This window comes from Canis lupus, chromosome 28, assembly GCF_011100685.1.
Source record: "Canis lupus familiaris isolate Mischka breed German Shepherd chromosome 28, alternate assembly UU_Cfam_GSD_1.0, whole genome shotgun sequence".
Lineage (NCBI taxonomy): Eukaryota > Metazoa > Chordata > Mammalia > Carnivora > Canidae > Canis > Canis lupus.
In genome coordinates this window covers 3,676,987-3,703,325 of record NC_049249.1, presented here as the reverse complement: position 1 = coordinate 3,703,325, position 26,339 = coordinate 3,676,987, and the positions used below count along the sequence as shown (strand labels likewise).

Below are 26,339 nucleotides of genomic sequence, written 5' to 3'. Positions count from 1 at the left end.
CAGCGGTTGAGCGTCTGCCTTCCGCTCAGGTTGTGACCTTGGGGTCCTGGGATTGGGCTGCATTGGCCCTGCATTGGGCTCCCTGTGAAGAGCCTACTTCTCTCTCTGCCTATGTCTCTGCCTCTCTCTGTGTGTCTCTCGTGAATAAATAAATAAAATCTTTTAAACCCGGTTAAAAGATTATAGATCAATTTCTACTCGTGCAAGTCAGGAAGGATAGACACTGGAAATTAACTTGAATTTTTCCAAAAAATTAAGAACTGTACCAAGAACAGGAATAATGGTTAGCAGAAGGAGACGCACAATACCAGGTATAAAACCATGTGTTTTCAGACAATATAGTCCCAAAATTCCCAAGAGGAGAATATACTACAAAGACTAGACTCCCGGGAAACCTGGGTGGCTCAGTGGTTTAGTGCCTGCCTTCAATCCAGGGCATGATCCTGGAGTTCCCCATCGGACTCCCTGCTTCTCTCTCTGCCTGTGTCTCTGCCTCTCTCTCTCTCTCTCCGTCTGCCTCTCAAGAATAAATAAAAATCTTAAAAAAAAAAAAAAAAGAAAAAGACTAGACTCTCTAGATCATAGGAGATGAAGCCTCTGGTCACCCAACTGACTATAATAAGATGACAAATAGGTGCAAGGCAGTCAAGGGAAGATTGGGTGTGAACAGCCTGTGAACAGACTTGATGGACACAGAAATGGGGAGACTGGTCTTTTAAAAAAGTAAATCTTTTGGGGCACCTGGGTGGCTCAGTTGGTTAAGCGTCTGCCTTTGGCTCAGGTTGTGATCTCAGGATCCTGGGGTCAAGCCCTGCATTGGGCGCCCTGCTCAGGGCAAGTCTACTTTCCTCTCTTCCTCTCCCTCTGTGATCTCTCTCACTCTCACTCTCTCTCAAATAAATAAAACTTTTTTTTAAAAAAATTAAACTTTTTATTGAAAGTATTAGAGAAAAGTGCCCAGATTATAAGTATACAGCTCAAATCATATAAAATAAACACACTTGTATAACCACCTGTTGGTTCAAGAAATTCAGTATTATCAACACTACAGTCCCTTACCCCTCTAGTGTTGACTAGTCCCCTGACTTCTAACTCCATGCGTTATTTTTTCCTGCTTTTGCTATACTTTTTAATGCCCAACCAGGAGCACCAAGGGCAACAATTTAGTCCAAGTGTAGGCTTATTGGCTTGCTGCAACAAGGGAGGGCACCTCAGCAACTTAAGTGCATCTTGGTTAGAAGAGGGAGTAGGGAAAGCCTGGGCTTGGGTTGAATAATTCTGAGTGGGATCTAGGGGAAGTGGGGATCAGCTCTAAATTGGTAGCTGCCATAAGGCAGCTTAGCAATTAAATATCTCCATAATGTTGGGTCAGAAGATGGGAACAGCGAGGCGGAACTGGTGCATCATTAGCAAAAGAGGCAGGAGTAACTTGAAGAAAGGAGTCATTATGGCACTTTACAGCTGTGACATGACCTTGGGAGAAATATTTTTTGTTAACTTTGCAGCTGGCTTGATGTCTGTCATCAGATAATAGATATCTTAGGCAACAGCTGATTTCTTACTTTCCATCTTGGACTAATTCTACTCATTTGGTATAAATAAAATCACACAATATACCTATTTCATGTCTGGCTTCTTCCATTTGATAATGTGTTTGTGAGATTCATCCCTGTAGTTGCACGTAATTGTGGTCTGCTCATTGTTAGTGTGGGTGATATTCCTCTGTGTCAGCTCACACATGTTACCCGTTCTGTTACAAGCACTGGAGAATTTGTAGTTCTTGGCTCTGATGAAGACAGTGCATGCCTTTAGATGACATTAGGGCCCATTTCTGTTGAACATAGACCAAAAGTAAAATTGCTGGGTCATTTGGTACGCACACAGTCTGCCATCGTTTTCCAAACCTGTTGCTTCAATTTAGACTCTCACCAGTAGTGTAGGAGAGTTGCAGTTTGCTCCACATCCTCATTAATGCAGATATTACTTGCCTTTTCATTTTAGTCATTAGGATGGATGTGGAGTTCTGCCTTGTGAGGCTTTTGTTTTGTTTTATTAAAGTCAGCTCTATGCCCAATGTGGACTTGATCTCACAACACGGGGATCAGGAGTTGCATGATCCACCCACTGAGCAAGCCAGCCAGCCAGGTGCCCCTGCCTTGTGATTTTAAGTGCATTTCCTTGATGGTTATTAAAACAGAGTATTTTACTACGTGTTTATTGGCTATTTGGTTAGGCTTTTTTATGAAGTGCTTAAGTCTTTTGTTCATTTTTCTGTTGTGTTGTCAGCCTTTGTCTTATTTATAGGTTATATATATATTTCGGTGAGGGGGTGGGCAGAGAGAGGGAGAGAGAGAATCATAAGCAGGTTCCATGCCCAGCTCGGAGCCCATTGCAGGGCTCCATCTCATGAACTTGACAGCATGACCTCAGCTGAAATCAAGGGTCAGACACTTAACTGAGCTCCCCAAGGTGTTCCACTTTTATTTATATATTCTTGATATAAGGTCTTTGTCAGATATAAGTATTGCAGATTTCATCTACTGTGGCTTGCCTTTTTACTTTTTTTTTTTTTCTGTGAGATTTTATTTTAAGTAATTTCTATACCCTATATGGGGCTGGGACTCAAAACCCCAAGATCAAAGTTATATGTCTACTAACTGAGCCAGCCAGGTGCCCTGCCTTTTTAATTTCTTAATAGTATTTGTTTGCACAGAAAAATCTTAATGTGTTCCAATTTTATTTACATGAGAGAGAGAGAGAGAGCACAAGGAGGGGGAGCGACAGGTAGAGGGAGAAGAAGAAGCAGTCTCCCTACGGAGCAGGGAGCCTGATATGGGACTTGATCCCAGGACCCCAGGATCATGACCTGAGCTTAAGGCAGGCACTTAGCCAACTGAGTTACCCAGGTGCCCCTAATGTGTTCCAATTTACCAGGCTTTTTTTCCTTTGTGGTTAGAGTTTATTTACTGATGTGTCCTCAACTTCTAAGCATAATATAGAGTGGATGATTTAATGAAATAATGAAATTAAATATTAAAAATGGGGTGTTCAGGGAAGAATATGCTTAAGGAGGTGTCACTTGAACAAAGGCCAGAATAAAATGGGGGTGCAAAAAGACTAAAAGAAGATGAAGATAAATGAAACCTTATTGAGTAAAAGGAGGAGTATCTCATCAGATTCCCCCAAAAGAGGGTTGAGTGGTGGACATTTAAGAAGAAGCATCAAAGGACTTTTACAAATCAAGATACTGATTCTTGCAAAGTCCTGAGACTCACGCAGTCTCAGAACTCTGGAAAGAAAACTCCTATAAATGAGTGTCAGTGTTCACAGGAAAATAGGGAACAGTTGGTGGCTGTTCAGAGGAAAACTGAACAAAAATTATATGGGGAAAGTGTTTCCCTAAGTTCAAAGAAACCCACGGTTAACATCTATTTGATAGCATAGTACTCAACCCCAGTTTTCAACAGTAAAGCAATTTGCCAAATGCTGCCAATTAAGAGATCCTGTGAAAACAAAGCAGTTTTAATATTCCAAAATGATGTGCATTAGTGCTTCTTCATATAACAGACAAACCCATAAAACAAAAGGAGAATGTGTGTTGCTAGAGGCTTCAGGGAGGGGAAATAGTTGCATTTCAACAGGTATAAAGCTTCAGTTATGCAAGATGAATAAGTTTTAGAGATCTACTGACATTGTGCCTATAGTTAACAATACTATATTGTGCACTTACAAATTTGTTAAGAGGGCAGATCTCATGTGAAATGTTATCACCCCACAATACAAAAAATGATGTGCACTGGTGAACGTATATGCATGTGTATATTTCAACTAGTTTTACTGATTTAGATTTATATGCCATGTAAATTTTATATATGAAAAAAAAATTTATATATGATAAAACCTACCCATTTTATATAAATAGTTCAATGCACTCATGTCATTGCCACCACAGCTGAGTGAACCTTTTCCATTCATTATGCTGCTTTGCAGTTAATTCTCTCCCATGTCCTAACCACTGGCGAACTACTTTCTTGCATAAATTTGTCTTTTCTAGAATTTCCTATACATTGTATAGCTTTTTATGTCTGATTTCTTTCATATAGCATAATGCTCTGGAGATTCATTCTGTTGTATCCGGAGGCTTTTTTTTTTTTTTTTTAATTTTTATTTATTTATGATAGTCACGCACACACAAAGAGAGAGAGAGAGAGAGGCAGAGACATAGGCAGAGGGAGAAGCAGGCTCCATGCATCAGGAGCCCGACGTGGGATTCGATCCCGGGTCTCCAGGATCGCGCCCTGGGCCAAAGGCAGGCGCTAAACCACTGCGCCACCCAGGGATCCCCGGAGGCTTTTTTTAAATTTGTTTTTTTTTTTTTTTTTTTTTTTGGGCAGCCAGGTGGCGCAGTGGTTTAGCGCCGCCTGCAGCCCAGGGCGTGATCCCGGAGACCCTGAAGCGAGTCCCACCTCAGGCTCTCTGCATGGAGCCGGCTTCTCCCTCTGCCTGTGTCTCTGCCCCTCTCTCATTTGTGCCATCTAGGCCTGTACTTTTTTGTATGTGGAAAGGTTTGTCAGCTACAAATTCAACGTATTAGGGATATTCATGCTTTCTTTTGCTTAGAAATTTTTATTTATTTATGTATTTGTTTTTATTTATTTAAAAGATTTTAAAAATATATTTAAAAGATTTTATTTACTTATTCATGAGAGACACACACACACAGAGAGGCAGAGACACAGGCAGAGAGAGAAGCAGGCTCCATGCAGGGAGCCCGACGTGGGCCTCGATCTCGGGTCTCCAGGATCACGCCCTGGGCCTGGGCCGAAGGCGGCACCAAACAGCTGTGCCACATGGGCTGCCCTATGTATTTGTTTTAAAGATTTTCTTTGAGGGAGAGAAAGAGAGAGAGAGAGAGACATAAGCAGCGGGTGGTGGTAGGGGGCGGGGCAGCAAGGAGATGGAGAAGACTCCCCACTGAGGACCCACAGGGACCCTGATCCCCCCGGATCCCAATGACCTGAGCTGAAGGCAGATGCTTAACAACTGAGCCACTTAGGTGCCTCTTCTTTTTCTTTTTTGAGGGAACTTTGGTAGTTTGTGCCTTTCAAGGACTTTTTACATTTCACTTAAGTTGCTGAATTTGACAAAAAGCTAAATTCACACTGCTTTAGCTAGGTCCAACAATTTCAATATATTCATTCAGTTCAAAATATTTTCACAAGAGATCAGACATGTTCAGGGTGGTATGAGTGTAGACTAGCTCAAAGTATTTTCAAATTTTCCTTTTTACCTCTTTAATTCAGGGCTCATTTGGGAAAGGTGGTTTAATTTCCAAATATTTAGGGATTCTTCAGATATCTTTCTGTTAGTTGATTTCTAATTTAATTGTGTTATGTGTTATGGTCACAGAACAAACTTTACATAGTTTCCATTCTTTTAAGTAACTTGAAACTTGTTTTATAGCCCGTAATATGTACACGTGAAAAGAATACATATACTGTTGTTGGGTGGTGGTATATAAATGTCATTTAATTTAATTGATAGTCATATATTCTTAACTGATTTTCTCTTTGTGATATCACTTAAGCATTGAAATACCTATACTTGAAAATTTGCCTATATTTATTTCAATTCTATTTTATTTTTTTAGGTAGGCTCCGTGCCCAACATAGAGCTTGAACTCACAACCTCAAGATCAAGAGTTGCATGCTCACCAATTGAGCCCAGGTACCCCTTAATTTTCAGTTTTTATTTCATACATTTTGAAGCTTTAAGAGTATTGGAACTAGAAGACAACTGCTTTATTTTTGGATTCTCAAATGCTAGAAATACAGAGATCTCTCCCTTGGGGCTATTTGATTTCTGCAGAGAAGAAACGTCCCATCTCTTGCTGAGGGTAAATCTCTGGTTGGCAAGTGCACAGGAGTTGGGAAGGAAGGCATGTATGGGATTAGGTGAATGTTCCATATACAACTGACCATTAATTTCACTGCTTTCCTTTCATGTCTCACTCCTGTCTCCTACAGTATTAAGCATTTCTTAGCCTGGAGCTAAATTGGCTCTTCTAGTCCTTATCTTTATATGCAAGCACTATAAATGGTGCTTGCTTCTGCTCTGATACTAGCTATCCTTCTTCCATCTTTCGAATTTTTGATGAGATTTTTTGTGTGTTGTGGTCTTTCTCCTGACTCTCTTTATTGCTGTGGTTTTATAAATGCCATTTTTTTAAAGCATTTTAATGCTGTCGAGAGAGATGTTTAACAAAAAGCACATTTTCTAGTCATTTTACTTAGCTGACCAAACACTGACATTTTTGTAGCCCTTGCTGATCAGTTGCCACATGCTCCTATGTATTAGCTTTTCCCAGATCTACCTCTTGAATCTACTTGTTCTCACCTGCTCTCAGGTACCAATCCAGTGCCATTTTACTCTCACAACTACTTAGAGCATGTTGCTTTGAACTTTGCTTTATCTAGAGTTCGGCCTTGCACCCTATGACCAATTATGATCCTTTCTTATCAATGGATGTACAATGAGGAAGGCATGGGAACTTCCATATTTCCTTCTATCCCCTAATTCTGGCTGTCGGGGTAGAGGGCGGGAAGAAACAAAGATTAGAGGTGCCTAGCTGGCTCAGTTGATAGAACATGCAACTCTTGATTCCAGGGTTGTGAGTTCAAGCCCCACATTGGGTGTACAGATTACTACAAATAAAATCCTAAAAGGATTAAAAAGCTTATAATTTAGAACTATGATTACAAGTACGGATCACGTATCCATTAGTAAACAATTCATATACAAAGGAAATAGCACCCACTGAATAGGTATGAATTTTAAGAATTGTAAAGTGTCTCAAGTAATAATCTGTAAACTGTATCTTTTGTTAAATTAGTGATAGAATTATCAGTTGAATACAATTGATGATTACTGAGAATATCCAAAGCTTTTTGTTCAACTAAGTACTTATCAAGTATTAAGGGCAACCCTTGACCTCTGAAAAAATTTTTTTCAACAGCCTCAAAGCTCTTTCTTTCAGTGAAATAGTCCTAAGGACACTGACCATATTTTAATTGTATTAAGCAAGGTGATGTTTAAAAGAAAACAGTAAAAGCTAAACATAGTTAAAAACATAGATACCGTAAGGGGCACCTGTGTGGCCCAGTGGTTGAGTGTCTGCCTTTGGTTCAGGTTGTATGTCAGGGTCCTGGGATGGAGTCTCACAAGAGGCTCCCTGTGGGGAGCCTGCTTCACCCTCTGCCTATGTCTCTGCCTCGGTGTGTCTCTCATAATAAATAAAATCTTTAAAAAATTGATACTGTAAGTTATGTATAAAAGGAAATTTGGAAAAACGGTATTTTAAAATCATCTGAGATCAGAACTTCAGACTTTCCCCCAGCCTCATTACATGCGGGTTCTTGTGATCTTGGCTCCAAATCCGTTAGATTCTATATGTCAGGCAATTAGAAGACATAGGTGCCAAACAAGTGGAATCCAGAATAGATACTCAGGTATGATCCACGAGGGCAGGAGGAACTGAGAGGCGTTCATTACTCTAGAAATGGTGAAACAGAATCACATTTGTGATGCTGCCTTAGGGTATCAAAACAACTGAAGGATATTATGGAATGCTAAAGGGTAGATGCTCAATCACCACCCTAACCATATATGGAATGTTTGCCTAAGGCAAATGTCTTAATCTCTCTCCTTCATTCCTTGAGATTAGCTGTTTCTCTAATGTATACTTTCCCTGTTATCTATGTCCAGGTAACTGCTTCAGGTTACCTTGGTCAGGATATATGTTATCACCCCACATCCCAAGCTAATAAAGGCATCCATATTTTCCCTATCACTTTTCATATACAGAAACTAGTTATTGGTGAAAAACTGGAATACTGAACACTAGGTAGTCTCCTAAGAAATGCTTGAGGAATCATTAACCATTAGTTAGAAAATGAGGGTTGCTATCAGGAGCTCCTCATTGTACATTCCAACTTAGTTACATATGCAATCACTTTTCTACTTGCTTGAGCTTCTTTTATTAACTTCTAGGGGATGAATGTCTAACTTGGTGAAGTGTCCTAAGCGTCACACTCCAAGTGAATTGCATGTGACAGTTCATATTTTAAGCCTGATCATCCCAAACATGATCTCCAAATATGGTTCAAACTGTTTTTATATAGCTATTATATAAATTATATTCAGCCAAGTATAAAAATAATTTTATAAATATATTCTATGTCTACAGTGAAGCCTATAAAGGCTGGGGATGCTGTGAAAACAAATGGTTTTGGGGGTACATCAAATATTAAAACAAGAGATAAGCCCAAAGAGAAAAATATTAGAAACTTTCTCTCTTGACTTGTTTTGTATCATATAGAACACAAATGCTGAAGAAAATTAAAGAAATGAGATAGTGAGGAATTATATACATTTAAATATATTTTAACTTCATTTGCTACATTTCAACATGGTTATGTATCCTATTTGGCTTTAGTTTGGCAGGGGGTCATCTGAAGTGGTGAGATCTGGAAGAATTCCAATAGGCCAGCTACATCCAGGGAAAAAAGAACTACTGATGTTCCTGAACAGCTGCCTTGGGGAGGGAGAGGGTTCAACATCCTATAATATATGGGGTTTACCACATAGGTAGCTCTTTACCTTCTTGTGTGCCACACACTGTTGTATATTTTGCAATACACAACAGATTTCATATCCATAATATCTCTAACCACTCCCTTGACCTAGAGAGGGCTAATCGGGGCTGGAAGGAAATATGAAAACACAAGGTACAAAATTGAAAGAGAAACCAGAGAGTTTCAATTTCTCAGAGAATACGAACAAAGGGAAACATGTTCCACTTACATAAATATAAAGTTTTTGTACTTAAAAAGGCTGGGTAGGGCATCTAGTTCTAGTAACATTGGCTGAACTGCAAAGTACAGACATTTCACTGTACCCATATGAGGAACCAGAACAATCAACTTGTTGTATAGTCTAACAAAGAGCTTAAATACTTTAAATGAATGAATGATTTTCAGTGAGGGAACATAAGTGAGTAACTCTTATTATCTCTCTCCTGAGAATATAAAGGGAAGCACAATGTAAAAATATTTAAGTCAAAATAATATTTAAGTCCTTATCGTATAAGCATATGACTGAAGACCTTATTTAATGGGATCTTTCCTATGAACCCGCTGGTGGATGTGGAGGTTGGAGCTCTGGCTGAAACCCTTCCCACACTTGCTGCATTCATAAGGCTTCTCTCCAGTATGCACTCTCTGGTGGATGAGGAGTTTTGAGCTCTGGCTAAATCCCTTTCCACACTTGCCACAGTGATAGGGCTTCTCTCCAGTGTGGACTCTGAGATGGATGCGGAGATCAGAGCTCTGGCTGAAGCCCTTCCCACACTCATAGCACTGGAAAGGCTTTTCACCTGTGTGTATGCAGCGGTGAATGTGAAGGTTCGAACTCTGACTGAAGCCCTTCCCACATTCCCCACACTTGTAGGGCCTCTCCCCAGTGTGAACTCGCTGGTGGATGTGCAGGTTGGAGCGCTGACTGAAACTCATACCACACTCCCCACACTCATAGGGCTTCTCACCGGTGTGCACTCGCTGGTGGATATGCAGTTTGGAGCTCTGACTAAAGCCCTTTCCACACTTGTCACATTTATAAGGCTTCTCGCCTGTATGGACTGCGTGATGAATGAGCAGACTTGAACTCCTTGTGAAGCCTTTCCCACACTTGTCACACTTATAGGGTTTCTCATCTGTGTGGGCTGCTCTATGGATCAGAAGACTGGAGCTCCTTGTAAAGCCCTTCCCACACTGCTCACATTTATAGGGCTTTTCTTCTGTGTGGTGTCTTTGATGAAGTAGTAGTTCTGAGTGCTCACTGAAGTCCTTACCACAGTGACTACATCTGTGTAATTTCTCTGCAGTGTGGATTTTCTCACACGGATGACCATCTGAGCTGTTGTTACTTCTCTTCCCCAGGTTGTAATGGTTATAAGCTTTCTCTGTATGAGCTCCTCGATGACTACGACCAACCACTTGTGATTTCCAACCACAAATGTCTTTATAGTTACAGTCAAAGAGATCCAAAGGGTCTTTCACTTGGCCATTCTGGCAATTTGTCTCACCACTGACCAATGGTGAGACCAGGTCTATTACGTCAGACATAAGTTTAATTTGAAGGTTCTCTGAACAGTGGTCCATGGAAGGACTTTCTCCCCGCAAGACTTTTTTCTCAGTGCTTTCTTCAGTTACAAACAGACTTTTGCTTTTCTGAGGATCCTGAGACTCATTTTCACAGAATGTCACTGAGGAGGCCTGTGTGGCCATTTGGCTTGGGACTTTCAAAGGCAAATATTCTTCACTTGCCATGTTTTTGTAATCATCACTTTGAAGAGTTACCACAGTGCTCTTATTTCTGGAAATACAGAAGATGCTTCTCCTTACTTCTGATAAGGGGGGAAATCTAATTCAGGATTCCTGTACATTTCTCCTGGAAGAATTCATAATATAATTCCGACTCTGTTATTGTACTGGTCATATCTTCTAAAATTAGCTGGCAGAAAAGCCCCTATGTAATAGATCCCTAAGTCCTTTGTCTTGAAGATTCTCCATAGAATTTTCATTCAAGTCTCCTAGGGAACAAAGAGAATTCAGTGATAAGAACATACAAAGAGTAGATTTCAAGATTTTAGAACTGGATTGCCTAATGCCTAAAGATTTAATATCTAGGAAAAAGTTGAGTCTTGTCCTTATAGTCATGTCCTTTGGGTTCATATTAGAGGAAGCTCAGCTGTATGAGACAGAAATCTTGTCTTGGCTTTTAAGCATAGCCAATAAAAGTGTTTTTCCCCTATCCTGCAGAGGCTATGAATCCCATGTTCTTGTCACAAATATTTCATTTCACTTTACTCAATTAAATTTGCATTTAATTGGTAACCCACTTTAATAGGTGCTGAGGATACAAAAAGAAAACAGAAATTCTTTTGCTTAGCAAGCTAGAGCCTATTGGGGAAAAAAACCACAAAAAAATCAACAGTGATAACACTAAATGCAACAATAGATTCATGTACAACCAGTCACAGGAGCACAAAGTAGGGGCATTCAACCCCAACCTGTGGGAAGATTTCTGGGAGTAAATGTAAGGGAGAAAAAAAAGTGAAAATGTAGAGAAAATATTTGCTCAGAAAAACTATACGCAACTTCTTGTGGAGGATATAACAGGTGACGGTGGTAAAGAATATGCCCTGGAGAGGAAGGCAGGAATCAGAACAAAGGGCTCAGCATGTAGAACTAAGGAGTTAGGGCTACAACCCTCAGGCATTTAAAATTTAAGGACTTCAGTGGGGAGTAGAATGTCTGACTTTGTGCTTATAAACATCATCAGAAATAAGCAAGACTTCAGGCAGAGAAACAACTGCTGCAGCAAATCAGAAGCAAAATGATGAGGATGGTTATGAAGAGAAAGGGAGAGATTCATTCTATATCATGTGATGACTGACTGAACTTGGAAGGAGGCATCCAGCATGATCCTCAAGTTCCTTGCTTGAGTGATCAGGTATGAGGGTATAAATGGTAAGACAGGCTGGAGTTGTGAAGTAGGAACCAATAAAACAAACTTTGACTTATTTCATTTGTGGTGCTAGTGGAAAATTCTTGAACCGTTCAGTAATATGAGTCTGGAACTCTGAGAGAGAACTGTGCTAGGAATGCAGATTTTAGATTTACTAGTCTGTATGTCAGTCAAAACAATTAGAGTGAATATCTTAATATTATACTGAGATGACAAAAAAGAAGTCCACAATAATCTTGGAAAAATAGAAAGGTCGCAATCAGCATAAAATGTTGAGGAACTAGATGATAAAAAGCAGATGGATGAGAAATGATGGAGAAACTAGGAAAAAAACCCAAATGCATTGCTCAAATCATGTACAGAAAGCTTCTAAAAGACTAGGAGATCTCAACAAATCCTAGAAATTCAAATTCCAAACTCAGAACCAACAATTATAAAAAGAGGTTGATCCTGGGAACAGGTTTATTAATTCACATTAGGCCTTTCTTTCTCTTTCCCTCCCTTCCTTTCCTTTCTTTCTTTCCCACTCATTCATTCTATTCCAGTAATCTCAATGTGGGGCTTTAACTCATGACCCCAAGATCAAGAGTTGCATGCTCTTCCAACTGAGCTAGCCAGGCACTCCTCAAGTTAGGCATTTCCAATGGCTGGACTTTTACTGGGCGATTATCAGTGATATAATTTCATATTACACTTTTGTGTTTGAGATTTTTATATCTTACTTGCATTAAAAAAATGGATAACCATGTTCAATTTTTATCAATTAAAAATGAAAACCTAGCACCAAGCTTAAAACTGGAAGCACATTCCCTATTCATTTTTTGCCCCTCTGCAAACCACTTTCTACACTGAGTCCCACCGACACTATGTAAATTGGATCATACCACCCTGTTGTACACTGGCTTCCCACTGAACTTAGCACGTATCCACACTTTTTACCAGTGCCTTCAAAGCCACAAATGAGCCAGGCCCGGCCCACCACATCTTCCCTCTCTATTCTTCCCAGATGCTCCTTGTATTATTGCCACGCTGCTTCCAGGTATCAGATCTTCCCTTGTACTATTCTCTCTGCTTGGAATATTCTTATCCTAATCAGTCACCTGTTACATATTTATTAAGCCTTTAGATCTTTCTTAGTTGAAAGATGTCAGAGGCTTTCCCTGAAACTTTCAGCAATACATATATTATCACTCTTGACCCATCCCATGCCTTTATTCTCTCAGGGCACACTATTCTATCCTTCCCAGGATGTAGCAATTTATTAAATATGTTGTGTTTATTTAATGCCTCTTTGACAAGACTGTTAAGAAATATATATTTTTAAAAATATTTTATTTATTCATGAGAGACAGAGAGAGACAGAGAGAGAGGCAGAGACACAGGCAGAGGGTGAAGCAGGCTCCATGCAGGGAGCCCGACATGGAACTCGATCCCGGGTATCCAGGATCACGCCCCGGGCTGAAGGTGGTGCTAAACCGCTGAGCCACTTGGGCTGCCCAAAATATTTCTTCTTTGCTAAACTCCATAGTAGTCAATTTTATTTATTTATTTATTTTTTAAAAATTTTTATTTATTTATTCATTGAGACACACGGGGGGGGGGGGGGCAGAGACAGGCAGAGGGAGGAGCAGGCTCCATGCAGGGAGCCCGACGTGGGATTCGATCCAGGGTCTCCAGGATCACGCCCTGGGCTGCAGGCGGCGCTAAACCACTGCGCCACCGGGGCTGCCCCATAGTAGTCAACTTTAAAATCTTGACCATGTATACCCAGCACAAGAAATATTAAATACATTGCTTTCCCTCCGGGAAATTGACTGGAAACAAGGAAAATAAATCAGACTTGCAGACCTAATGGTAAATATAAAAGCACACACAAAAAATATCCAATCCAGTCTGATGAGACTGTGAGATATAAATTGAAAGTTCTGAGAAGGGAGTCAAGTGCAAGGAATGGTCAAAGGTTTCACACTGGACTTTGAATAAAATCTTAAAGGACAAAATTAATCAGGAACTCATCATGATACTCATCAAAGGTTCCAGAGAATGCCAGGAAGGGAGTTTTGAGGCTCTAAACCAGCAATTAAAGGTAATTCCAGGTTTTCCTGCAAAAAGTGACATGATAAATATGTTAGGGGAGACAGGTCTACTTGTCACATCTAATTTGAGCCTGAAGAATGATGTCAACAATTTGGCTTATTGTTACCATTGTTAGCATTCAGTGGACTCATTTTATTTTATTTTTTTAATTTTTTATTTATTTATGATAGTCACAGAGACTATCACCGCTGCGCCACCCAGGGATCCCTAGTGGACTCATTTTAGAGCTATCTGTGGGACCTGAGTGTTATTTATAAGAACTGAAAGTCAATGGGATACCTGGGTGACTCAGCAATTGAGCATCTGCCTTTGGCTCAGGGTGTGATCCCGGGGTCCTGGGATTGAGTCCTGCAGCAGGCTCCCTGCAGGGAACCTGCTTCTCCCTCAGCCTATGTCTCTGCCTCTCTCTTTGTGTCTCTCATGAATAAATAAATAAAATCTTAAAAAAAAAAAAAAAAAGAACTGAAAGTCAAAAAAGAATTGGTGAGAGAGTTACAGATGCTGGGGATGGTGAGGGATAAACTTAATAATGGCTTATTTCTAATCTAGGCAGTGGGAAGAATGTGGATACTGACAAAAGTGGGAATACAAGAACTTAAATAATTTAGGAAATCCTCAATATACTGAATGTGAAGTGACACTAGATATTCAAGTGTACATAGCCCACAGCCAAGAAAATCATAAGAGCAGAGTCTCATATGAGGATAGGAAATAAAGACACTACAGTTATTACAGTAGAAAGGATAGTTGAGGCCATTTATGTGTGCTAGCTCTTTGAGGGAGGCAGACGAGTGTACAGATACAGTGTGCATCCTCAACAGGGGCACCTTGACACCAAGGGATGAAAACAAAACAAAACAAAACAACACACACGAAAAAAGGTTGAGAAACACTGATAGATGGTGATCTGAAGGCAAAGAGCCTTTTAAGATTTCTAAAGTTAAAGGAAAGACAGAGAAGCCAGTGAACATACAGAGAAAAGAAATAGGAGGAAGGCCAGAGGAAATAGGAAAACTATGACTTCATATATGTCAGGAAATTTGAAGATTAAGATGAACACTATCGAAGGCATCAGAAGAATTGGTAACAGTAAATTTGAAAGAAAAATTTAAAAAGGAAAAGCTCTGAAAGGAACAAAAGCTTAATTTGCGACCTCCAGGTGAGCAATTCTGGTACACAAAAAGAGCACAGGCATTTGGTTTACAGAAAGAAAATGGAAACACAGGGCTCTTACTACTTATAGGGACCAATTTACTCTGTGGTGTTCTCCTTACTCCCCAGGTTTAGTTGAAAATAATAGTTTGAGAGCTACAGTTATAAGGGAAGATAATCGGGGATCCCTGGGTGGCTCAGTGGTTTGGCACCTGCCTTTGGCCAATGCATGATCCTGGGGTCCCAGGATGGAGTCCTACATTGGGGGACTCCTTGCATGGAGACTGCTTCTCTCTCTGTGTCTCTGCCTCTCTTTCTCTCTGTGTCTCTCATGAATAAATAAATAAAACCTTAAAAAAAAAAAAAAAAAGGGAGGAGAATCATGTGGACAGAGGCAGGAAAAAGCCCCAAAAGCCACCATGACAGGCTACTTTGTTTCAGTGGTTTTTGTACAATGTCTGTTTTTACTACAAAATGGCAATTTCACAGGTTTTAACCTAGTAGGTATATATGTATCTTACATGTAATTAAAAATTCTTTATCATTAATCACTTATAAATCATTAATGTGGCAGCCCCACTCTTCCTCAGACAAGCCCCCAGAGACTGTTATCCTGAAAACTTCAAGACTCAAAAAAAAAAAAAAAAAAAAAAAAAAAAGGCTCAAGAGAACATTTTGCTGAATGCTCTAACCTCACATTTCTTAATGTCCTTAGAGTAGTGCTAATGATCTCCGTCTCATTTCTTCACACTCAAAAACCATAACCAGGGCTATTTCACTATGTGGACCACTCTGCTTTTGAAATATTAATCTCTTAATATCTTAATCCTTAAAAACATTTTTAAAAGATTTTATTTATTCATGAGAGAGAGAGACACACACACACACACACACACAGGCAGAGGGAGAAGCAGGCTCCATTGCAGGCAGCCCCATGTGGGACTCGATCCCAGGACTCCAGGATCACGCCCTAAGCCAAAGGAAGACCTTAACCGCTGAGCCACCCAGGCGTCCCTCCTTAAAAACATCTTCATGATGTTTTTGCTCATCTTCCTCTATCACATGTGCTTTATCAATATCACCACACTCAACTCTTCCTCTTTTTTTCCTCCCAGCCAAAATATACTTCTGATCTCAAGTCTTTCCCAAGTCCCATTAATCATGTTCTTTCTTGTTCTAAACTAAGCAGTTGAACATTCATGGAAAAAAAAATAGCACACATACACAAACTATAAAATACTCTCCTTAGGTATTCCAAAGTATTTACCTCCAGCCCTGTTTCCCCTCACCTCTAAGCTCCAAATCTATCATCTGCACTTGGATGTCTAGGAGGCACTTAATATTTAATAGACCCCAACGGAACTCTTGCTCCCAACGATCTCCATCAATATCTGCTTTTCCCTAGGGATCCCCTTTTTAGTAAATGGTCATACAATCCACTCAATTGCTGAAGCCGAAGTCCAGAAGTCATTTTGATTCTCTCTTTTCTTCCTCACATTTTATCCATCACCAAGTCCTACCTATAAAATGTATCAGAATCTATCCACGTCTCCCCACTTTGCCCAGTTATGGTTACAAGCCCCAGCTATCATGAAGTCCTAACTGTACCAACCTCCCAATTTGTCTATCTGCTTCCACACTTGCTCCCCAACACAATGAATTTTCTATATAGTAGCCAGGGTGATCTTTTAAAACATACAGCACTCAGGTATGAAACCCTCCAAAGGCTTTGCAATGGACATCAAGTAAGATCCAGACTCTTCATCTTGGTCTGCAAGGCTTTACAGACTGGAATCCTGTCACTTCTCCAAAGTCAGCCCGAATCACTTCTCCCTAGGTGTCACACTCAGCCCTAGTGACCTTGTAGGTCCTTGACAACACCAAACTTATCCCAACTTAGGGCCTTTGCATTGGCTGTCCCCTCTGCTCAGAATGTTTTTTTCCTACATCTTCACATGCCTGGTTCCTTATTATTCAGGGTGAGCCAAACTGCCACTCCTCAGAGAAGCATTTCCTTGATTGCTTAATCCACAGCGGCACCCAGATACTGTCACTTCTTGTTTTAATTTCTTTGTACTACTCATGTCTTATCCCATTTTCTTATTTACTCATTTGCTTTCTTATTTAATAAACTCTCCCCACTAAGATATTTATTCCTTAAGAACAGAGAGACAGTTGATCCTTGCATTCCCAAGGTCTCAAGGAATGCCTGGCATCTAATAGGAGTCCAGAAGTTAATTTAGTTAACTTCACAGTGACTCTGGTTCCTTCCAGGGTTCTGCTGATGGGGCAACACTTCTCAAACTACCCCTGGTGAAGGACTAGTTTATTTTAAAATGTTTCTAATATGACAGACTTTTGTCACAGGTATTTTTGAAAAATACAATAAAAAAAGAGTTACTAGAAAATAAAAACCTAGATGTATAAAATACTAACACCATTTTAAAAATACATTTTTAAACACTCTTAGTTTCTCTCCTTATGTCTTTGCAGACTGGTAACAAGCAGTCTGTGGGCTGGCAAGAGGCCACGGGCAACACCCTGAAAAGCAGAATGACAGAATACACACAAAATGACTGAGAACCAAGTGAAGCCAAAGACGCAGTTCAACTCTGGGCCAGGGAAATGCCTTATAACCTTCAGAACTCCGACCCCTCAGGCCTGAGGCTGAAGGGGCACTACCTACTCGCTCCTCAGGGAACTGAAGACAACTAGGCTGCTTACAGGAGTGACACAACTACCCTACTTATTACCCGTGGAGAAGGTGATAATGAGGGAAGGTGGCAGTTCCCTTTTCAAGGCCATGGGTCTCCACTGTGAGGTGAAAGAGATGAGGCTGGGCTCAAGAAGCCTACAAATCCAGAGGTACCTGGGTGGCTTAGTCAGTTAAGTGTTTAACCCTACCTTGATTTCAGCTTGGGTCCTGGGATTGAGCCTCGTGTTGGGCTCCACACTCAGTGGGGAGTTTGCTTGAGGATCTCCCTTCCTTCCCCCTACACGCGCTCCTCCCAAATAAATTAATCTTAAAGAAAAAGAATTCTGCAAGTCCCTGCGCAAGAGTGGGACAGAGAAGGGGTAGAAATGGAGCTTGCACCTCAGGGAGCCATACATACACCCATTAGGACAACAGGGCCGAAAGTACATCAAGCAGTAGTATTAGCCACTCATGACCAGATGTTCTTTTCAACCTCAGAGAACAAGGTTTCTTTCCGTCCAAGGCTAACCCCTCCCAATGAATGCATTCTAGATCCAATCCTTTTCTTCCTTCTGAAATTCAAGTCCATCAATTATCTTTTTTCCCTTTCATTTCTTATCCATCTTCTACTCAGTCATCTGGATGGTCTAAGACTCCTACCCTATCTCAATAATATTCAAACCACTTTAGATCTTGTCAACTCATCTCCCAAATCTCCCTCCAAATTGTTACCTCTTCTTTATTGTCACTGCCACTGTCCTCAGTAAGGCCCTCGTTTCTTACCTCGATCACAATAACTCTTTATTAAGTCTTTAAAATACAAGTTTTGTCATCTTTCAATCCACGGACTGAAAGACAAAGTTACTAATTTTTTAAGATCTCATAAACAGAGTGGTGAGGGCAATTCCATGCCAAGAATGGAAAGGGCATAGATATATATTACACATACTTATTTATTTATATAATATGTAATAACATATATTATATTATATTATACATATATATTTATTTTTTTAAAGGATATATTGATGGACTACTAACTGCAGTAGATTGAAGATTCCAGAAGAAGAAATGGTAGGACAGTGGGCCAAATGAAAGGAATCAGTATGACAAAGGAAAAGGGAAAGAAAATAGTGGTTCTGCTAAAGACAAAGTTGGGAATGAAGGAATTTGAGTAATGAAGTTTCCCCCACTATCATCTGGAGCTAATAAATTACATCCAAGGTGGACTCAATATCTTGAAAGCTAACCAAAGGTCATGGGACTAGTAGTTTTCTGTTCCCACCCAACAAATGTCAAGCTCCTTAAAACTACTTATTTCATGTGGCTTTCTACTTCCTTCCCAGAGCCCCTCCTTGCTGAATCCAACAATTTACTTAGAGGCAGGAAATAGTAATGCAAGTCAGGAGGTGGACAAGAGCTATTGTCACACTGGATTACCCTCAGTCAACCAAATGTCATGTTGTAGTCTAGAATAGACCTTTACATGCTGCTTCTGCCTTGACTTATATTTCTCCCATCCATCTTACAACTCCTTTCGTTTTAGGACAATCAACGACTGCCTTTCTGAAGCATGAGGATAAGTTAAATGCCTCCTCCTCCAATTTCTCATAGTATTTTCACATAGCTCTATCAAAGCTATAAAATCTGTCTTCCATATTGGCTACAGGATTCTAAAGGATAATAGGGGCCATGTTCAGCTAATTTTTAAATCCCCAGCAATGAGCACAACTGACTAGGAATCTAAATGATATTTATAAATTCACATTCAATTTAAACGAATAATGAAAAGATACAACTAAAACTGAACTTTGAGATCATCAAAGAAAACACTCTTAATTTTACAAATGAGAAAGCCAAGGCTCATGACACTGAAGTGACTTACTCAAGGTCACAGAGGGAGGGGTTAAATTGGGACTCCTGACTTTCAGCAGACTCAAGGACAGTCTGGTACATAAGACAACACTCAGTAAGTATCCAAGGAAGGAAATCCTTTCTTTAAATTCAAGTTATTAACATATATCAGAATCTCAGAATTTCACTATATTAGCAATCCCTAACTTTGTGATAAATAATCTTCATCAGGGACCAGGTAGAGGAAAAGGAAAATACAGAGAGCACAGGGGCTTATTCACATTAATTTCCCTTCATGTCCTCAGTTCCTTTTCAAGCCACAGAGATGGCATGCTTTCAGGACCTTGAGGGAGCTTACTGCCTTCTAAACGGATTTTTATAAGAGCTCATGGTCTCTTCCTATGCACATAGGAACTGTATTTGCCAACCAAAAAGATGGTCTTGCGGTGATAGCTAATTATTTCTTCCTTAAAATCCAGCCTGATATTTGATTCAAGTAACTTCTGCTGCAACTGACCTATTTAGTTATGGAGAGGGAATAGCATGGAGTTAGAAGACATGCGGTTTCCTTCTGATTCTACTACTCTGCAACAAAGAACACAGTGCTTCCCATTAGCTCTCTCAGAATTAGAGCTCTCCTCTGCAAAACACCAGCACCAAGGCTGATCCTTCCCATTTTAAACATTCTGTGACCATAAGTGACCATCTTGAGGCATGGTTTTATAGAGATAAGTAAGAAATCAGATTCCTAAAAAGTGCTACTTGGTAATTTAACAATTTATTGTACCAATTAAACATGCAGATATGTTGGTAAAGGGACAAAGCAACCAGAGCACAAAACATGAATAACCCATCTTACCTACCTTAATGATGCTTATATCAGTATGTAGAGAAATATCTCACAATAAATCCAACAAATCTTTGGATGTACAAAGGCCAATGGGACTTAAGAAAAAAAGTGAAATTCTCCTGTTAGTAGGTTGAATGGAGAGAGGGTCTAGGACTCTTAATTCTTAAAAAACACCACATATAGCTAATGAACAGCCTGGCTAAAAAGCTATTCTGGGAATGATTTGATAACTACTATGCCAGCATTTAACAAAATTTTAAATGTCTAATAAATGGTTATTGTTAATATGTAGAATCTGCTCATGGAGAGACGCACCAAAATTTAGACTTCTATTTGTTTTCCTGAGACCACTTAACACTGGCTGGAGCATGTGATAATTCTGAATAACTTTCAGTGTGTGTGAAATGTCTTGGCAGGAAAAGGGAGACTTTGAGAGAGGACCAAGCAAAGATGCTGTGTGAAGTCTTTCAAAGAATAGTTGTGTGCTCTGGGGAATGGGCCAAGTTCATGGAGGGAGGGTGGTTCAATGAAAAATGGTGTGGAATTTAAACCAAGCAGCCACCTGTGCAGACTCTGGAGGCATCGTTTGATAGCTACATGCTCTCAGTATATTAATGTTCTTACGCCCCTATCTATAAAATGTATGTCTCACATACATGACAATAAAAAGAACGTAAAGAACAAAGTCAGGACCTGACAACAGACAGGCACTCGATTAATGCTGACGTTCTTCCTGTGTTCAAGCAAAGGAAGGTTATGTTCATTCTCAGAGACACGGCATTTTCCGAGAGAAGAAACCGCAACTCACCTGGAACCTCAGGAGGGACAGAGTCCTGGAAAGGCAGTTAAGGAAAGAGAAATGCCATGAAAATCAAGTTCACCTTGCAGGATACACACCAGTCGGTCCAGCAAGACTGTAGGAAAAAAGTTACTCTGCTCTTGCTGATAACCCCTCTCGCTCGGCCCCTCACACACCCTCCCCGGAGATGCCTCCCGAGCCTCCCCGGCTGCACCTCCCTCCCGTGTCCACAGGGCTTTGGATCACACAGGCCAAGCCTCTCCGCCAAACCCACGAGGGCGGATAACTTCCGCTACCCCCCGCACCACTGACTGACACGTGTCCATTTCTTCAGGGTTTCTCATTTCTGCCCTAAAGTTCGAGAAAGAGGAGGAGGAGCTTTTGGCTTAGATGCCGTGCCTCAGAATGGATTTTGACTCCCTGAGGCGCTTTCCCCGACCTGCCACATCTCTGGGACGTGAGGACAGTGCTACGGGGCCAGGAACCTCGGTCCCTCAAAGGGGCCCCTCTTGGTCGTCTAACGTCCACCGAAAACCTCGGAACAAGGCCAGTCGCCACACAGAAATGGCCGGTGCGGCCAACTACGAAGCCTCCAGGCCGGCCAAAGCCAGAGGTCAGGCGAGCGAAAGACGGGCCCCTCCGTGCCGCGCCGCAGCCGCTTCCGCGCGGGAGGCCGCTCAGACTCGGGGATCAAAGTCAGGGCCCGCGGCCGAGCGGCTGTCGCGACGCCAGAGCGCACGTGCGGCCCCGGGCGCGCCTCCTCCAGGTCGCGTGCCCTCCCACAGCGCCCAGCCAGGGTTCCGGGTCTCAGCGGCCCCGCGCCTCTCCGACGCACTCCCACATCCCAGCCACCAGACGCCTCTCCGCCGGGGCGCGGGCTGTCCAGTCCGGAGCGCTCACCTCCCACGTGGAATCCGACACCTGGAAGAGCGGGGCTCCAGACACTGACCCGCGCCCTCGCCTAATGGCTCTGAACTACAAGTCCCAGAAAGCCGCGGGTCGGCCACGCCCGCTTCCGGCGCACGCTTCCAGCGCGGGGCCGCAATACACCGACCGCGATGCCAGGGGCGCGTTCTCGGCTCTGGGTTCTGCGGGTGTGTTGGCTGTTCTTTGAGGTTGGAGTCTAATTTGTTCAAGATACTTATTTATTTATTTTAAAATTTTTTTAGTTACAGACGCGTAAGGATTATTTAGGAATACCCATTAAAGGATGTTTTATTTTGCTAAAGTGTTACTGGCGTGAAAAGAACGCAAATATCACCTGTAATTTTTGTCTTTGTTTTTAAAAATATTCTGAAACGAATATATGCTACTCAGCAGCATCATCTCGGTTCTAGAGTTCATTCATTTGGCAAACATGAGGGCCTACCTTGTTCCAGGAATTTAAAAATCGCTGTGGATGTTAAACTTTAGTGGGACAAAAAAGCAATTAATTATAAATGGTATGGAATTTATTATACAGGGATATGTGTAATGGAAAAAGTAGAGCTGAGTTGGAGGATTAAGGGGTACTGGTGTGTGGGTGTGTGGGTTAGGATGTGCTTTGCAATCCTCTTGTCACTGTATATGGTTCTTGGAGCAAAGATTCGGAGATGAGGTCATCAGTCCTGCAACATTCAGAACTCTTTGCTATGTGTATATGCATATGTGTGTGTGTGTTTTAAACAACATGGGGTCGTGCCACATATATGGGCCTATAGTTCGCTTTAAAAAATTCTATAGTATGGGCAGCCGGGTGGCTCAGCGGTTTGGCGCCGCCTTCGGCCCAGGGCCTGATCCTGGAGCCCCGCGATCCGTCCCGCGTTGGGCTCCGTGCAGGGAGCCTGCAACTCCTGCTTGTGTCTCTGCCCCCCTCCCGCCTCTGTCTCTCATGAATAAATAAAATCTTTAAAAAAATAAAAAATAAAAATTCTGTAGTATTTACTGTGTATCATAAACTTACCAGGGACACAAACCCTGCCCTCTTGAGATGCTTTTAATTGTTATAGCCTTCAAGGGGAGGGCGCCAAAATTCTTCCATGCAGCACCACTCCAGTTCTCCCCAGTACCTTCCCTTCAGGTTTATTCTGGGAGTCAAATGTTGCCTGGACTGCTCTGTATCTTCCCCCTTCATTTGTGTATTAGCTTCCAATTGTTGCTGTAATATATTACCACAAACCTAGGGACATACAACAAACACAAATTTTTTTACTTTTATTTTTACCCCACATTAATTTTTATTTTCATTTTTTTAAAAGGGCAAATTTACATTTATTTTTTTAAATAATAAATTTATTTTTTATTAGTGTTCAGTTTGCCAACATACAGAATAACACCCAGTGCTCATCCCGTCAAGTGTCCCCCTCAGTGCCCGTCTCCCATTCACCCCCACCCCCCGCCCTCCTCCCCTTCCACCACCCCTAGTTCGTTTCCCCAAGTTAGGAGTCTTTTTCTTCTCCCTTCCCTTATATTCCCTTTCACTGTTATTTATATTCCCCAAATGAATGAGAACATACACTGTTTGTCCTTCTCCGATTGACTTACTTCACTCAGCATAATACCCTCCAGTCCCATCCACGTTGAAGCAAATGGTGGGTATTTGTCGTTTCTAATGGCTGAGGAATATTCCATTGTATACATAAACCACATCTTCTTTATCCATTCATCTTTCGATGGACACCGAGGCTCCTTCCACAGTTTGGCTATTGTGGACATTGCTGCTAGAAACATCGGGGTGCAGGTGTCCCGGCGTTTCATTGCATCTGTATCTTTGGGGTAAATCCCCAGCAGTGCAATTGCTGGGTCGTAGGGCAGGTCTACTTTTAACTCTTGGAGGAACCTCCACACAGTTTTCCAGAGTGGCTGCACCAGGTCACATTCCCACCAACAGTGTAAGAGGGTTCCCTTTTCTCCGCATCCTCTCCAACATTTGTGATTTCCTGCCTTGTTAATGTTCCTCATTCTCACTGGTGTGAGGTGGTATCTCATTGTGGTTTTGATTTGTATTTCTCTGATGGCAAGTGATGCGGAGCATTTTCTCATGTGTGTGTTGGCCATGTCTAGGTCTTCCTCTGTGAGATTTCTCTTCATGTCTTTTGTCCATTTCATGATTGGATTGTTTGTTTCTTTGGTGTTGAGTTTAATAAGTTCTTTACAGATATTAGAAACTAGTCCTTTATCTGATACGTCATTTGCAAATATCTTCTCCCATTCTGTAGGTTGTCTTTTAGTTTTGTTGACTGTATCCTTTGCTGTGCAAAAGCTTCTTATCTTGATGAAGTCCCAATAGTTCATTTTTGCTTTTGTTTCTCTTGCCTTCATGGATGTATCTTGCAAGAAGTTACTGTGGCCGAGTTCAAAAAGGGTGTTGCCTGTGTTCTCCTCTAGGATTTTGATGGAATCTTGTCTCACATTTAGATCTTTCATCCATTTGGAGTTTATCTTTGTGTATGGTGCAAGGGAGTGGTCTAGTTTCATTCTTCTGCATGTGGATGTCCAATTTTCCCAGCACCATCTATTGAAGAGACCGTCTTTCTTCCAGTGGATAGTCTTTCCTCCTTTATCGAATATTAGTTGACCGTAAAGTTGAGGGTCCACTTCTGGATTCTCTATTCTGTTCCATTGATCTATTTGTCTGTTTTTGTGCCAGTACCACACTGTCTTGATGACCACAGCTTTGTAGTACAACCTGAAATCTGGCATTGTGATGCCCCCAGCTATGGTTTTCTTTTTTAAAATTCCGCTGGCTATTCGGGGTCTTTTCTGATTCCACACAAATCTTAATTTTATTTTTTTAAATTTTTATTTATTTATGATAGTCACACAGAGAGAGAGAGAGAGGCAGAGACACAGGCAGAGGGAGAAGCAGGCTCCATGCACCGGGAGCCCGACGTGGGATTCGATCCTGGGTCTCCAGGATCGCGTCCTGGGCCAAAGGCAGGCGCTAAACCGCTGCGCCACCCAGGGATCCCCCACACAAATCTTAAAATAATTTGTTCTAACTCTCTGAAGAAAGTCCATGATATTTTGATAGGGATTGCATTAAACGATGGGATTGCATTAAACGCAAACACAAATTTATTTTCCTAGTTCTGGGGGTCAGAAGTCTGAAGTCAGTTTCATTGGGCTCCATCAAGGTATCAGCACAGCTGGTTCCTTCTGGAGGCTTAGAGGAGGATCTGTTTCCTTGTCTTTTTCTTTTTTTTTAAAAGATTTTATTTATTTATTCACGAGAGACACAGAGAGAGGCAGAGACATAGGCAGAGGGATAAGCAGGCTCCCAGCAGGGAGCCCAATGCTGGACTCATTCCAGGACCCCGGGATCACCCAGGTGCCCATTTCCTTGTCTTTTTCAAAGTACATTTGACAGCCTCTATTCCTTGGCTTATGGCCTCTACTTCCATCTTCAAAGTGCTTGACTCCATCCAACCTCTGCTTCTGTCATCACATTACCTTCTCTTGCACTGACTCTTCTTGTGTTCTTCTAAGGACTCATATAAGGCCTTACATCAGGCCTACCTGAATAATCCAGGATAATTTCCCTATTTCGCGATCTTTAATTTAGTCACATTTACAAAATCCATTTTGCTGTATCAGGTAACATTTGGTTTCTTGGGATTAGGACAGTGACACATTTGGGTGACCTACCATGTTTGGACAATCTCCTCCTCTGAGTTACTTTCTTACCTTTTGTCTGTGGAGCACAAATTATCTTCCTAGGAGATACCAGATTGGAAAGTAGAGCCTACAGATTCCAGTAGAGAAAGGTAGGCAAATGTACTTTTCTCATAGAAAGCAAAGTCATCAGCTATGAGTGAAATGGGAGGAGTTGTCAGAGGCTTGGAGAGGAGAAGCTGTGAAGTTGTCATTTAAGAAAATGGTTGGACTAAGCAAATGTAGTAGGATAGCTGGGCAGCATTAAGGGCCCACTTGACCTTAGTGGTCATAAATTGAAAATGAGACTAATCATCACGGCTATAAGTTTTTTCTCAGTCTACATCTACTACACAAGTACAAGCACAGAACAGGCAGGGAATTGGATTCAACCAGGTTTGGTGTTTTATCAGGAGAGTATCACTAGTGAGACACACACAAAAGAGTTGTCCATATATACAAAGGACTGGTAACCATAGTGATGAGCTGTGGCCTCTAAATTGGATGAGAGGTAGATGAGAACATCAGAGAGTGAGAGTCAGGGCAAGGGTGACAGAATCAATGGATCAGGGAATATTTAGGAGAGCAGTTAGGTTCTATAATCCTGGTTCTATGTCTTTTAACAAATTAAGCAAGTAATTAGCCTATATATATATACCAAATACCATACCTTT

At 41.3% G+C, this 26,339-nt stretch overlaps 3 protein-coding genes across 4 annotated transcripts in view; 2 read left to right on the top strand and 1 right to left on the bottom strand.

The window, feature by feature from the left end:
• Nucleotides 1-21,772, bottom strand: part of ZNF239 (zinc finger protein 239) — a 44,812-nt gene extending 23,040 nt beyond the window's left edge. The window contains exons 1-2 of one of the 2 annotated variants that reach the window (XM_038578112.1): nt 21,043-21,772; nt 9,602-10,648 (exon numbers count right to left, since the gene is read on the bottom strand). In XM_038578112.1, the coding sequence (XP_038434040.1) occupies nt 9,602-10,385 (784 nt within the window). In that variant the 5' untranslated portion in view covers nt 10,386-10,648; nt 21,043-21,772. Of the gene's footprint in view, nt 1-8,215; nt 10,649-21,042 lie in introns of those variants that run through there. The other variant, XM_038578111.1, reaches the window with a different exon arrangement.
• LOC119866557 (testis-specific gene A8 protein-like) lies at nt 5,666-22,256 on the top strand. The gene is made up of 3 exons (XM_038578113.1): nt 5,666-5,727; nt 17,329-17,599; nt 18,550-22,256. The coding sequence occupies exon 3, from the start codon at nt 21,424-21,426 to the stop codon at nt 21,979-21,981; it is 558 nt and encodes a 185-aa protein (XP_038434041.1). The 5' UTR covers nt 5,666-5,727; nt 17,329-17,599; nt 18,550-21,423; the 3' UTR covers nt 21,982-22,256.
• The window catches only part of ZNF485 (zinc finger protein 485), a 26,235-nt gene continuing 21,950 nt past the window's right edge, over nt 22,055-26,339 (top strand). Inside the window, exon 1 of the mRNA XM_038578110.1 lies at nt 22,055-22,148. The gene's annotated coding sequence lies outside the window, so the exon portion shown is untranslated. The remainder of the gene's footprint in view (nt 22,149-26,339) is intronic.